The 12899-nt window shown below is 42.6% G+C and overlaps 2 protein-coding genes across 7 annotated transcripts in view; one reads left to right on the top strand and one right to left on the bottom strand.

The window, feature by feature from the left end:
- CHST10 (carbohydrate sulfotransferase 10) overlaps window positions 1–7408 on the bottom strand; it is a 38523-nt gene extending 31115 nt beyond the window's left edge. For 3 of the 6 annotated variants that reach the window (XM_057496940.1, XM_057496935.1, XM_057496938.1), the window contains exons 1-2: window positions 7183–7408; window positions 5267–5349 (exon numbers count right to left, since the gene is read on the bottom strand). The gene's annotated coding sequence lies outside the window, so the exon portion shown is untranslated. Of the gene's footprint in view, window positions 1–5262; window positions 5350–6828; window positions 6884–7182 lie in introns of all 6 variants that reach the window. The other 3 variants (XM_057496939.1, XM_057496937.1, XM_057496942.1) reach the window with 3 other exon arrangements.
- On the top strand, window positions 7025–11214 carry LOC130682665 (uncharacterized). The gene is made up of 4 exons (XM_057497523.1): window positions 7025–7141; window positions 7252–7750; window positions 9492–9633; window positions 10943–11214. The coding sequence occupies exons 1-4, from the start codon at window positions 7025–7027 to the stop codon at window positions 10965–10967; spliced, it is 783 nt and encodes a 260-aa protein (XP_057353506.1). The 3' UTR covers window positions 10968–11214.
- The last annotated feature ends 1685 nt before the right edge of the window (window positions 11215–12899 follow it).

Genomic DNA, 12899 nt, shown 5'->3' with positions numbered 1-12899 from the left:
GATATGGAAGCAACCTAAATGTCCATCAGTAGATGAATGGATAAAGAAGATGTGGTACACATACAAAATGGAATATTACTCAGCCATAAGAAAATAACAGATCCTACTATTCGCAACAACATGGATGGAGCTAGAGGGTATTATGCTCAGTGAAATAAGCCAGGTGGAGAAAGACAAGTACCAAATGATTTCACTCATATGTGGAGTATAAGAACAAAGGAAAACTGAAGGAACAAAATAGCAGCAGAATCACAGAACCCAAGAATGGACTAACAGTTACCAAAGGGAAAGGGACTGGGGAGGATGGGTGGGAAGGGAGGGGTAAGGGCAGGGAAGAAGAAAGAGGGCATTACGATTAGCATGTACAGTGTGGGGGGCATGGGGAGGGCTGTGCAACACAGAGAAGACAAGTAGTGATTTTACAGCATCTTACTATGCAGATGGACAGTGACTGTGAAGGGGTATGTGGGGGGGACTTGGTGAAAGGGGAAGCTAGTAAACATGTTCTTCATGTAATGGTAGATTAATGATACCAAAAATAAATAAATAAATAATGGCTGGGGGTGGGGAGGGGTCATGAAAAGAAATCATGCATGCTGGATTCCAAAAAAATGTTTTTTTCACTTTAAGTAAAACCCTGTGTCTCAGGACAAGTCAATTACATAAATACAAAGTGTCAAGATGTATCAGTAAACAAAAAAAGGGCAAGTTGCAGAATTGAATGTATGGTCCTACTCGTTAAAAAAAATTACATATGTGAAATGCATATGCTCACATATTTATATATGTGAATGTATATATGTAAAGGTATATATATGTGAATATACATGAATTCTTATATGGGAAAATATGAAGTTCTATATACGTGAATATTTTTGTAAATTTTAAAAATAATGTATTTATTTTATATATTTTGTCTTATAAAACTTTATATTTTATTGTATTTTGTAATTTTATAATAAAACTAATAAAATAACGAAAATGCCACCCACATTCATGAACCCTGGTGTTTTTATTTCTGTTTAGTTTTTTTCTACCTGACCACTACCAACTGAACTTTCCTTACCACTTTGTAAAGTGTGGAAAGGATGGTAAATAATTTTTTAGCTAGGGAGGAATATGGTGAAGAGGCAAAGTCAATAAGCATCTAAATATTTAGTAAATACACCTCTGTCTTTGTTAGTTTTTTTAAATGATTTAACATTTAAAACATAAAGTATGGAGAATAACAGCACAAACACCCGCGTACAGCTCTAGCAGCTTTGCTGTACCTCCCTGGGACTTTTTAAAGGAAATAAACTGTCACAAATAAGGCTGGAGCTCATCGCCTCATCCCCTACCCCTCCACCTGGGTGATGACACTGTTTTACTAAGCCACACACAACTTCTTTATCAAGGCAGCAGCAGGGGTTAGGAAGGTAGCCTTCCCGGACCAGATAAAGGCAGGGCAGCCTGGAGAAAGGTGGGGAGGAGAGGGCACCCAAGGTCTGTGAGGAGGATCAGGCCAGCGGTAAAGCCCCAGGGTGGAGAGATGCACAATTTTTAAGCACTTAACTTTTTTTCCTATAGTTAGAAAATTCACAAATTATACACAGACTTTAGAGAAAAGGCTGTTGAGGTAAATCAGTTAAACTTTTAGATAACCTGGGACTTGTTCTCCAAGTCATTTGCTACATGAGACAAGCAGAACCAATGAGACTAAAGCCACGTCTCTCTCAAAACACACCCTCCCCTCGGGTCCGGTATCTCTACGGTTTACAGCTATGACATGCAAACACAGGTAGCTGTATATCTACATATACCACTAAGGACACAATAACCTAAAAATAATTACTTACCAGCACATCATGAAAAGGCCCATTCCTCTATTCAACAAAGTATGTGCCTGGGATACGACATCGAATCCCAAACCAAACGCGCACACACACCACAGTTCAGATCCTTAGGGAGCCTGCTGTCTAACAGGGGACATGCATCAAAGAGGCGGAGGGATACAGTGCTGGGAGAGGAAAATACAAGGCACGTGACCGGGCACAGCGGTCAGGGGCAGCGCGGTTACCTAAAGAGATGCAGGGCAGGGCTCCAGGCCAGGGCAGCATGGAGCAGAGTCCCAGGGGCAGGCGGGGGCAGGCTTGGGGCTGCTGACTCACAAAGGAAGGGCCCAGTACTTGGAGTTTACAGAGCGCGGCTAGCCATATGCCAAAGCGGCCGTGGTCAGGTCAGCCTTAGAGTGCTGTTTGGAATTTAGTTTTTACTTTGACAGCAATGGAAAGCCACTGGAGAGAGTTTTACAAGACAAGAGGGTTGGTGGAGTCATTGTTTGATTTAAAACCTGAAACTGCTCCTCTGTATCAGAGTCAAAGACGGAAAACACAACTGCCCGCTTGGTCCTTCCCCAGGCTCACAGTCACTTCCAGAGGTTGGAGCCATGTTCCATGTCACCACACATCACTGCCTGCATCTCTAAAAATCAGCAGATGAACTAGTAGGATCCACAGTATCTGATAGGCTGGGGTTTCATGAATCCTAAAGAGCACTGTGTCCAGTTAGCCGTGTGACATGTTTTGTTTTATGATTACATTTTTTCTGAATCCAGATATCTACCTAATGGTGTCTGCCTTTACATTTAGGGCAGTGGTTCCCAGGCCTGACCGTATATTAGAATCTCCTGAGGAGCTTTTAAAACACGGAACGATGCCCTGGGCCCCAAGAACACTGGGGCCAAGGCAACACAAATCTCTGGAGATGGATCCAAGGCATGTTTTAAAAGCTCTGCATGGGATTCTAATGAACAGCCAGGACTGAGAACTGCTGGCCAGCCCTTCTCAACTTTTAATGCCCACACAAATCCCTGGGCATCTTGTTACATGCAGATTCTAGGCATTCTCACATAATAGCCATTCTCCCACCCTTTCCTTCATCATAAAATAAGTAACAAAAGAGTATCTGTTCACTAGAGCCTATTGATGCTCTGAATTACATATGCCCTGAAAAACCAACTTAAAGAAGTTTAATCAGAATTGAAGACCTCCATCACTGTTCTTATTTACTCTCTTTGCCAGCCCTCCCACCTACAGGTAACTAGACTCTGTAGAATTAGTATTTGACCGGACATTGACAAATCATAATAACTTACCCCAATATTTTTTAATTAAAAAAAAAAGGCATTTCAAATTCCCTTAAGTCCAGCTCTGGTAAGACTGCTCCACTGTCTGCACTGTTTCCTTGAATATAAAAATTCCCCATGGGGTTTGCCGCCTGTACAAGGATGACACCCTCAAGACTCACTATTTCTGTCTGCAGAGAGATGGGGCCTGACACCAACAGTCCTTTCTCCATGGCCCTGCCAAGAGTCACTGCTGTCCCTGCAGCCTGGTAACAAATGGCCTTTAAAAAGCCTGACATTTTCTGTAATTAATGCTCCTTTGTTAAAGGAGCCAAGACAACTCCCCAGTTGCCTCTTGCAGCTAAGAGCAAACCCGAGGGAACCCTAGGCTTGCTGTGTCAGGTGTGCTGCCTGGGCAGAGCCCTCTAGCCCCCAGGAGTCAGCATCCACCTTCAGAGCCTTCTTGGGTCCGGTGAGGAAATGGGATTTCCACTTCAAGATGGCAGAATCTGAAGCCAAGCCAGAGAGTTGAACTCTGAAAACCCACAAGTCAGAACTGGTGGATAAGGTGGTTTCCCTTCTTATGGGGAAAGAGGATCAGGGAAGTGAGACCATACAGGAAATCTGAATCTGCTTCTCTCTCTCTCAACTAAAAGCAAGCACACATTTTACATGTCTGTAATTACTCACAATGGGTTTGGTACTATCAATACCTTTGGGTGTAAATTCTCCCTCTCCTGATTATCAAGAAGTTGCTTGTAAATCCATTTAGTTCGGCTGCCAATAACATTCCTGCTAGTGGCTTTTTCTGTTTGAGTTGTCATCAAAAAGCACAAAGCCTTTCTTGACTTTGTACCGAGGAGCTTAACTCCACCTGCCTTGTTCTACTTATGCTATGCAACTTGCTTATTCAAAGTTCTGAAAAGTTCTGTGGAAAATATGCCCATTTAACTCTATTTAAAACAGCTTTATTCCAAATACCATTCATTCATTCAGCAAGATTTACCAAGTGCCCACTTTGGGCCAGTTGTTGTTCTGGGATTTGGACCCTGGGGATAGGGGAACACACACTCCCTGCTCTCAGGGTGCTTGGTTCTAATAGAGGCAGACAGGCCATAAACAAACAGAGCCAGAAACATACACAATCATACGAGGTAGGCACCAAGTCCCAGGGCTACTAACAAAGAAGGGTCCTGGGCAGGGGGTGATTTATGTTGAGAAAAGGCTGAATGGAGTCAAAATCATGCAGCTTCCTGGGCCAAGAACTTGCATACCAGAATCCCAAAAGCAGCAAGGAGGCCAGTGTCCCTCATGCAAAGGGAGCAGGGGGGCAAGGACGTGGCCCAGATGAAGAATCTTGTCAATGGCCAGCCCTTTACTTAGATGGAATCGTCTGGATCCCCACCCCCATTGCACATGCACCCAGGGAAAAGGATCACATGTCCAGGGTTCTGTTTTTAAAACACTCATTCAAAACCTATCCAGACACCAAAAGAAACATCAAGAAAAAAAAATCTGATAATGCACCACAACTGGTCAACCTGGGAAGATTAACAGGGAAGAGGAAGGTGGACAGCTGAGCAGGGGGCATTCCATAATCAGCCCTTTTATACCTTTTGATTTTGAACTAAAATGCATTCCCTAATCAGTACAATTATTAAATTACAACTTAATAAAATAAAATATTGCATATGAATTCCTAATACATATAAAGTCCCATTACAGTCACTGTGATTTTTAAATTCATAGTAAGGGTTTTTCCTGATCCAAGTTCAGAAATATTCTTTGCCTACTTGACTTTCATGTTTACAATTTACTATCTTAGAATGACTGATCATCCTTAATCACCAGAATGAAAACACACTCCTAACTCTGTCCAGCTGAAGAACGTATCTGCAGTTAAGTAGGGTTCTCATGAGTAAAAATAATGAACAGTAAATACCTGTGTGGGACTTGCTGCATGTCAGGCACTGCTTTTAGTAGGTATTAAATTCACCTAAGGCCCAGCCTGAGAGGGTGCTCCTGTTGTTATACTTAAGAAAACATTTCTAATACTTCGAAGTTTCCTAAAATCTTCATACGGGTAAGAAAGGAGGCAGTAAGCCTACTAAATGACATGGAACTCGAATAACCAGTGAGCTCACACCCTCCTTCACGTACCTTCTGAGGCCTGGGGTCCACATTTCCTTGCAGTAGCTGCTGTGCCTAAAGTTCTTGGTTCCTCCTGTCACTGTGCAGGATAACTGAAAAGACAATAAATACCACTAAAAGTTATAGGATAGACTTACTTAACACACCTTGGTTTATAATTGGGAAATAGCTAACCACTTTGATTATTCAAGTATATTTTGTACAACAGGTCTCTTAGGTGGGTTATATTAGGATTTCTTGGTAAATGAATAAATATTCTAAAGGTACCAAAGAGATATTTGTTTAAATGACTCTTCCTTGTAACTTAGTGTGAAAAATGAAATGTTTTGTAGGAAAATTAGTCAAATCCTATTATGCCTGTTTCATAGGTTTCAATTTGGTAAAAGATTTCCCATTATGAAATGATCACATCTTCCAATGCAAAATGTTCTCTGGGTTTTGCATTTCTTCAAGTTTTAACACTCTGACAAATTCTAGCCAAGTGTCCTATCATGAAGGAATAACTGGAAACAAGCCAAACTCATGGAATTAGAGATAACAGATTATTAATAGAGTTAGCTGGCAAAATAAACATATAACTCACTGAACAGACAATACTGTCCAAACTGACTGAGATGCATGTAGCCCAGCCTAGCTATGCTTCCCTCTACTCTGAAGAATTCAGAGTTAAAATTAATAGCAATTTCGTGTTACGGAGATCAAAAGATTACGCCTTCTGTACTCACATCTAGATTCTTCCATACCTGTATCAGGAGAAAACAGACTCTCTTGGTTTCTGCAATCTCTGTATCTTGCATTTACTTCTCTCCCCTGCTTCTATTTCCGGCTCTCTCTCACCTTTTTATTGTATAAGCTCAAACATTTGAACAAGGAACTGAATAAACTGCAAATTGCCTAAGACATTTGTTAATTCTTTCCTTTCTTTGTCAGTTTGGCAAGCATTCCAGGGAAGGAAAGAATTTTCCTCTCAGGGGTATCTTTGAGATTCTGTTTTTCAGGGTCTAAGGCAAAGATGGAAAGATGCTGCCCCAATTATAATGGGGAAAAGGGAGAAGATGATTTCTCTCATTCTGTCTTTTCAACCCAGTTACTGAAAAAAAGTGAATAAATAGGTGTTGGAGTTTAGCAAGCCAGAGCTAAACTGGGCTGCCTCATTTTAAGAATGTCTAATACTCTTCTCATTCTGCCAGTTAAAACTGACCAATACCCATCTCTTTAAGGCTCAAATCCAGACTCTGGATGTTCCAGACAGAAACCCCTTAACGACAGCCCGCCCGCCCAGTTACCAGAACCTGGCTGCGCTGCTTTCTCCTCACTGCCCGGCCGTTTCCTGCCATAGCGGACTTGGAACCTAACAACGCAGCTTTTGGAAAACCTGGTTCATCTTCCCAGTCGTAAGTGAAGAAATTAGGCCTCAACCTCCAACTTCTGACAGGCTTCTAGATGGTCAAAACCAGGGCTGAGTGCACTCAGGAGCCTGACTGGCAGGAAACACGCATCCCAACCATCCCTCCCCCGCTCTGCCACCGAAGGCGTCCTTAATTGTGCGCTTAGGAAAGGCTGTGACGTACCTTCTCTGCCCTCTCTCGGCGTGCGCCTCGCACCGGAGCGGAACGTTTTCTTCCTCTTTCCGCCCCCCCCCCCAATTACAAATGCAAATTATCAGCCAAGGATGAAATAAGTAAATTGTAGATCACCGACTATCAGTAATTTCACCCATCCCAGCACCCCGCAGCAAGGACACCGTCTCACTGCACGATTAACGGGATGAAGGTTCTTCCCATTAATCCGAGGTCCTCAAATCGCCAAAACCCTGGGCTGCTGTGCGCAGGGAAAGCAGTTCACCCCGGTTTTCCCGGCATGGGGTGGGGGTCGGGCCCGGAGGTTTGTGAGCCCCCCACCCCGCCGCCGGTCCCTGAGCTCACCCTCCGTGGAGTCGGGGCTGGTCGGGGTCTTCGGGCCCTGCCGCGGCTCCGAGGGCGAAGCTCGGCTAGGGCCTCGCGGGCGGGTGGGCAAAGCGCACGGGATCCCGGCGTCCGAGACCGCCGGAGGCCCGCCCGCCCGGAGGCCTGCGCGCCGCCACTGGCGGCCGTGGCGGCCTACGCGCCAAGGCCCGGCGGGCCTGGGATGGGGCAGCCGCGCGCCGGAAGGAGGAAGCCACGCGCACGAAGTCCCCTCCCGAGAGAGGCCGCCACGGCCCCGCGCGTCCCCGGCCGGCCGGCCGTGAGCCCCGCCCCCACTCGCGCGCACCGCCCGACTGGCCGTGCGCGCCCCGTCACCCCCGTGCGCGCTGCCGGGGCCGCGGGGTGGGGCGAAGAGGCGCGCCGGGAGACCCCAGGACTCTCGTCCCGGTTCGACGCTGCCGCCGCGCCCGGCGCCGAGGCCCGACCTTGAGCCTCTCCTCCTCCGCCGAGAACAAATTACATCCCAGGAAATTGCGGAGAGGAGCGGCCAAATCAAAGCCCGCCAGATCTGTCTCCATCCCGAAAACAGGTTGAGTGTTCGAAAGCGAAAAAATTCTAAGTTAGAAATAGGAAAATTCTCCAGTTTGGGGTACCTCCTCGTATTTTCTGCTCATCCTACTTAGGAACAGCAGGGCCTTCTATTGTTTACACGGCTCCTCAGCTGACAGTCTGCAGGATGTGACTTTTGGTCAATAAATAACTGATAAAGGCGGGAACGGTTAACAGCCTTTTAGAGTTGTAACCACTTAACCTGCCCAAGTAGGTAAAGCATTAGGATTTTAGAGCCTGGGAGAGAAGTCAACCCCAAAGGTGAGAGGGATTTATTGCCCTGGAAAATAAACTAGTTTTGTTTTGATCAGACCTACGTGTTTGTTAACCACCTACCTATATCTATATCTATTTAGCAAACGGGGTATTATAAATATGTGAGAACACACACATACACATGCACACGTACAATTTTTGTCAAGTTTTCAAGGAGCCAGCTTTATTCCCTCTACCCTTATGGTTTGCTCTTAATGAGTTCAATGTAATATTGATGGGGTTCACCATTTCAGAATTTCACTTTTAACCTGATTACTGACCGTCATGGCTTAAAAATAGCAAGGTGTTTACTTGGTCTGTTGGTCACCCAGATATTTATTAAGCCCCTTCTTTGGGCGATATGGTTGACATGGGACATTTGCTTTCTGCTTGAGGATTTGAATGTACACTCATACCTTGGAGAAGCACAATGAGTATATTTGGAGTTTAGATGAGATCTAAAATATCATGCAGGGCTACAGATCTAAGCCCTGGTGGGTTCAAATCATTCTTCCACCACATACAGCTTGTGACCCTGTTAAATTCCTTTATCTCTCTGCACCCCAGTTTTCTTATCTATGAAATGGGGTGGGGTGGGGATATTATATGGTGTTTATCTCAGAGTTTGATGCTAAAGAATAAAGGAGATAACACTTTTATTTAAAGTACATAACACAATTCTCCCCCATGAGTGAACATTACAATGAACACAAACAGCTTTCATTGTTATTTTTTATTATTTATTACATTCCCAAGATGCTGTTCAAATATTAAAAGATATACATTTGACCCTTGAACAACATGGGGGTTAGGAGCCCTGCAGTCAAAAATCTGCCCATAATTTTTGATGGCTCCAAAACTTGACTAATAGCCTGCTGTTGACTGGAAGACTTATCAATAACATAAACAGTCGATAAATGCATATTTTGTATATGTATTATATACTGTATTCTTAACAATAAACTAGGGGAAATAAATTTTTTCCAAATTGTAGCAAATCTCCAAAATTTTTTTCAATGTATTTCTTGAAAAAAAAAATCCATGTTTAAGTGGTCTTGTTCACAGTTTAAACCTGTGGTGTTCAAGGGTCAATGCAGTTCTTTCACATTGGTCATTAAGGTAACTGAGCATTTTTGGGGGGTTTTTCCAAATTTTTCTAGTTCCTTTAGTTGTTTCTATAAATGAACTTCAGGAAAGCATTATTATTTAACCTTTTTTTGACAGGACTATAGTTTCTAAAGGCGTGGTTCTCAAACTGTGATCTGTGGACCCCTGGAGGTCTTCAAAGTCCTTTTAGGGGTCTGGAATGTCAAAACTATTTTCAAAATCATACCAGGGCATTAGTTGTCTTCATTATTTAGATATTTGCACTCATGGTGCAAAAGTAATGATGGGTAAAACTGATGACACTTAGCATGAATCCAGGCCATGTAACAAAATTGAATTGGTGCTCATTGTATTTCCAGGCACTTGCAGTAAAAACAAACATACAAACAAAACAAAACGTGTCAGAAGAATGTCCTCCTTCAAGCAGTCATACCCTTTGGAATGGATGGGAAGTACGCATAAGCTCTCTTGCTGCATACAGAAAGTAGTGGTTGTCTGGAGGTAAAGCTCTTGGACAATGGTTTGCAATGCAAAACAGCTAGGTGCTTTCTTTATGGAACACCTTTTTTACTTGGAAGAACTGGCAGACAAACTGTGGTTACACAGACTTGGGTATTTGGCAGACATTTTCTCCAAAATGAATGAAATGAGCCTGTCACTTCAAGGAAAATAACTAATGGTATGTGTTGCCGATGATAAAATTCAGGCTTCCAAGTGAAAATTCAGACTTTTGGAGAATCTCTATATGCCACTAGGAGTTTGACAGCATCCCAATATTTAAAGACTTTTCTGTTAAGTCAGTGATGATGCTAAAACCATTGTTGTTATTATTATTATTATTTGTATATTGTATGCTGAGAGCCTAATTGTGGTACAATAAGAAATAAAGATCTTGGCTTTTGCCCTGGTTCCTGACACAGAGCTCCTAAAACATTTTTAGTTTCCCAAATGAAAAGAGTGATAGGATTATCTTTTGTTTTAATAAAGCAACTCTAGGTGGGCTCCTAAATAGCTTCAGATAATTAGAAGCCTGGAACTGACTTTGGGGAGAATGAGGTTGAGTCAATAATCAATCGTGCCTATGTGGTGACACCTCCATCACAAAATTCATGAAGGACAGGGTTTGGAGCACTTCCAGGGTGGGAAGCACATTGAGGTGCCAGGAGGATGGCCATGCAGGGAGCAAGGGAAGCTCTGAGTGCACACTCCCCCACCCTTTGCCCTGTGCATCTCTTCCACTGGACTTTTCCTGAGTTGCATCCCTTATAATAAATCAGTAATAGTAAGTAAGCTGTTTTCCTGAGTTCTGTGAGCCATTCTAGCAAAATCAATACTGAGGGGGGGTGGGAGGGGTGGCGGGTCGTGGGAGCCCCTGATTTGTGGCCAAGTCAGACAGAAGTGTAAGTGAGCTGGAGACCCAATATTTGTGTCTGGTCTTTAATGTGGGAGCAGCCTTGTGGGACTGAACCCTTAAACCTGTGGAGTTGATGTTAACTCCAGGTAGTGTCAACAAAGAATTAAATCACGGGGACATTCATTCAGGTGGTGTCTGGAGAATCAGAGAATTGGTGGTTGGAGTTGGAAAACACCCCAGGCCAATGAATTTTAGTATCACTGACACCCCAGGCCAATGAATTTTAATGTCACCGAGTATATGAAAAGTTCTTTAGTGGGGTTTTGGATTCCACATAATAATAAGCTTTAAGGAACTACCACTTGCTGAGTTTGGGTATAATATTAGAGAAAAATACCCCAAATTATTTGAAAATATTATTAAAATGCTTCCCCTTTTTCTATTTATCTGCACAAGGAAGGATTTTCTTCACATGCTTTGACCAAAGTAACATTTCAACAATGAAATGCTGAAACAAGTATAGGAATCCAGCCATCTTCTATTAAGCAAGTCATTAAAAGAGATTTGCAAGTAGGTAAACCATGCTAAATTTCTGTTTTGGAAAACAGAGCTATTTTTCTCAAAGTGTTTTATGTTAACACTTAATGGGAATGCTATTATTTTCAAATGAATTAATAAATGTTTCACATTTCTTAGTTTTAATTAGCAATATTGTAAGGATAGATAGATATAATACAGATTAAGGAAGTTCTTTGGGTTCCTCAATAATTTTTAAGAATATAAACAGGTCCTCAGACCCAAACATTTGAGAATTGCTATTGTAAAAGAAATCCAAACTCTTAATGGTAAAATAAAAAGATACAAGATTATTTTACCCTCTGCAACTCCCAAGTGTGTGTTTTTAAAGTCAAGGCTGGAGGTGCTTAGGCTGGAAGTAATACTGGAGAATGACAGATGTTAACCACTAACTGAAAATTATTGCTGTTTGAACCAAACCAATGGAAAAATTGAATAGATGCATCTAGAGAAATCTAGATGCCTCTTATAGGTGTTATGGGTCATATAGAGAATCATCATCCTACAAGAGAAGGAATTTGTCAGTTTCTCTGAGTATTCGATGGTATTGAGATTTTATCAATTTCTCTCTAATTCTTCATGTTTGGTTAGCATGTATAACATGCAGTCCTATAGTATTGAGGGCTAGAAGTTGACATCATTTCCCTTCTTGCTTCTTCCCCACGTCCCAGCTAAGCCAGACAGAGCCTCCTGCACTGTCCTTGTGAGCCAGGGCAGGAGACAGTGCCTACAATACTGGCTATTCTATTCCTGAGCTCTCATCTCAGTATACAGTAGATACCAGCATCTCACAGGCTTCCTTGGGTTTCTTTAAAAGAAGTGGAGTGGATTTGGAAATTATTTCTCAGATACCCTGGACTGTAAATGTAATAGCAAACTGCATACAGAGAGTGCACATGTCAGTTCCTTTTCCTGAGCCCACTGAAAAATTGCACCTGATTGGTGTGGTGCATGAGTAGACACTCAACCAGAGTTAAATGGGATTTTGTCCAGGTTAAGGCTTTTGAACAGCTTCAGTAGCTACAACTTATAGCTCTAGAACTGTGAACTGTCCAGTCAGTTAGAGGGCTCTTCTCAGGAGACATGTTGTTGGAGGCTGTGATTATACAAATCCCTTCACAAGTTATTTTCCTTCCCAATTTATTGATGGCCCCCGTAATCCAAAATTAGCATTTGTTTTGTTTTTACTAAGAGGTGGCTGGGTAAAACAGGCTGGATTCATTGCTCTGCCCCCCAGAGACTTCTATTGAATTTAATGTGGTCTTTATGGGGGGCTTTTTTGTCTTGTTAATAACTTCTCCTAAATCAGCCATATTTTGATTAGGGCTTCACATTTGGAATAATTCACCAAAAGCATTTATTTCATATTTTACATTTGAAGCATTTTTAAAACCTGCCTTTTGAATTGTTGAAAATATATTTTAAATATTATTAAAATGGGAAAAAACTAAGTCCTAAACTCTTGAGATGGGAAGAGACCACAGACAAAGTCTGTGTCAGGTTACACTACATTCCCAGTATAACTGGCTAAAGATAGAAAACCGTTTTGGAAGTAAGGTGGCCACACAGAGCAGGTTTGGGCTATGTGACAAGTTTCTGACCAATGAGAAATACACAGAAGTGATCTAAGACACCTATAGGGCTCACTCTTAAAAACGTGCCATGTGATCCTGAAGTTTTCTCCTGCTGACATGGGTCATGAGTTCTAGAAGGCAGACTCAGAACAGAAGCAGCTGCGATCCCTGAGTCACCACTTGCAGGGAAGTTATAGTACCTGCATAGAATAAGATGAGCAAGAAATCACCACTCATTATATTAGCCAGGGATAGTTCAGGTA

This window comes from Manis pentadactyla, chromosome 2 (genome assembly GCF_030020395.1).
Source record: "Manis pentadactyla isolate mManPen7 chromosome 2, mManPen7.hap1, whole genome shotgun sequence".
Taxonomy (NCBI): Eukaryota; Metazoa; Chordata; class Mammalia; order Pholidota; family Manidae; genus Manis; species Manis pentadactyla.
Note: the sequence above shows the minus strand (reverse complement) of the source record. Positions and strands in the feature narration are given on the sequence as shown.

Bases quoted from the DNA above. Each gene is read 5' to 3' on its own strand.
- LOC130682665 (XM_057497523.1), top strand. From the start codon at position 7,025: ATGAAGGTTCTTCCCATTAATCCGAGGTCCTCAAATCGCCAAAACCCT. The intron at 7,142-7,251 runs GTTTGTGAGCCC...AAGCTCGGCTAG, and splicing joins GGTGGGGGTCGGGCCCGGAG to GGCCTCGCGGGCGGGTGGGC. The intron at 9,634-10,942 runs GTAAAGCTCTTG...TATCTGCACAAG, and splicing joins AAAGTAGTGGTTGTCTGGAG to GAAGGATTTTCTTCACATGC.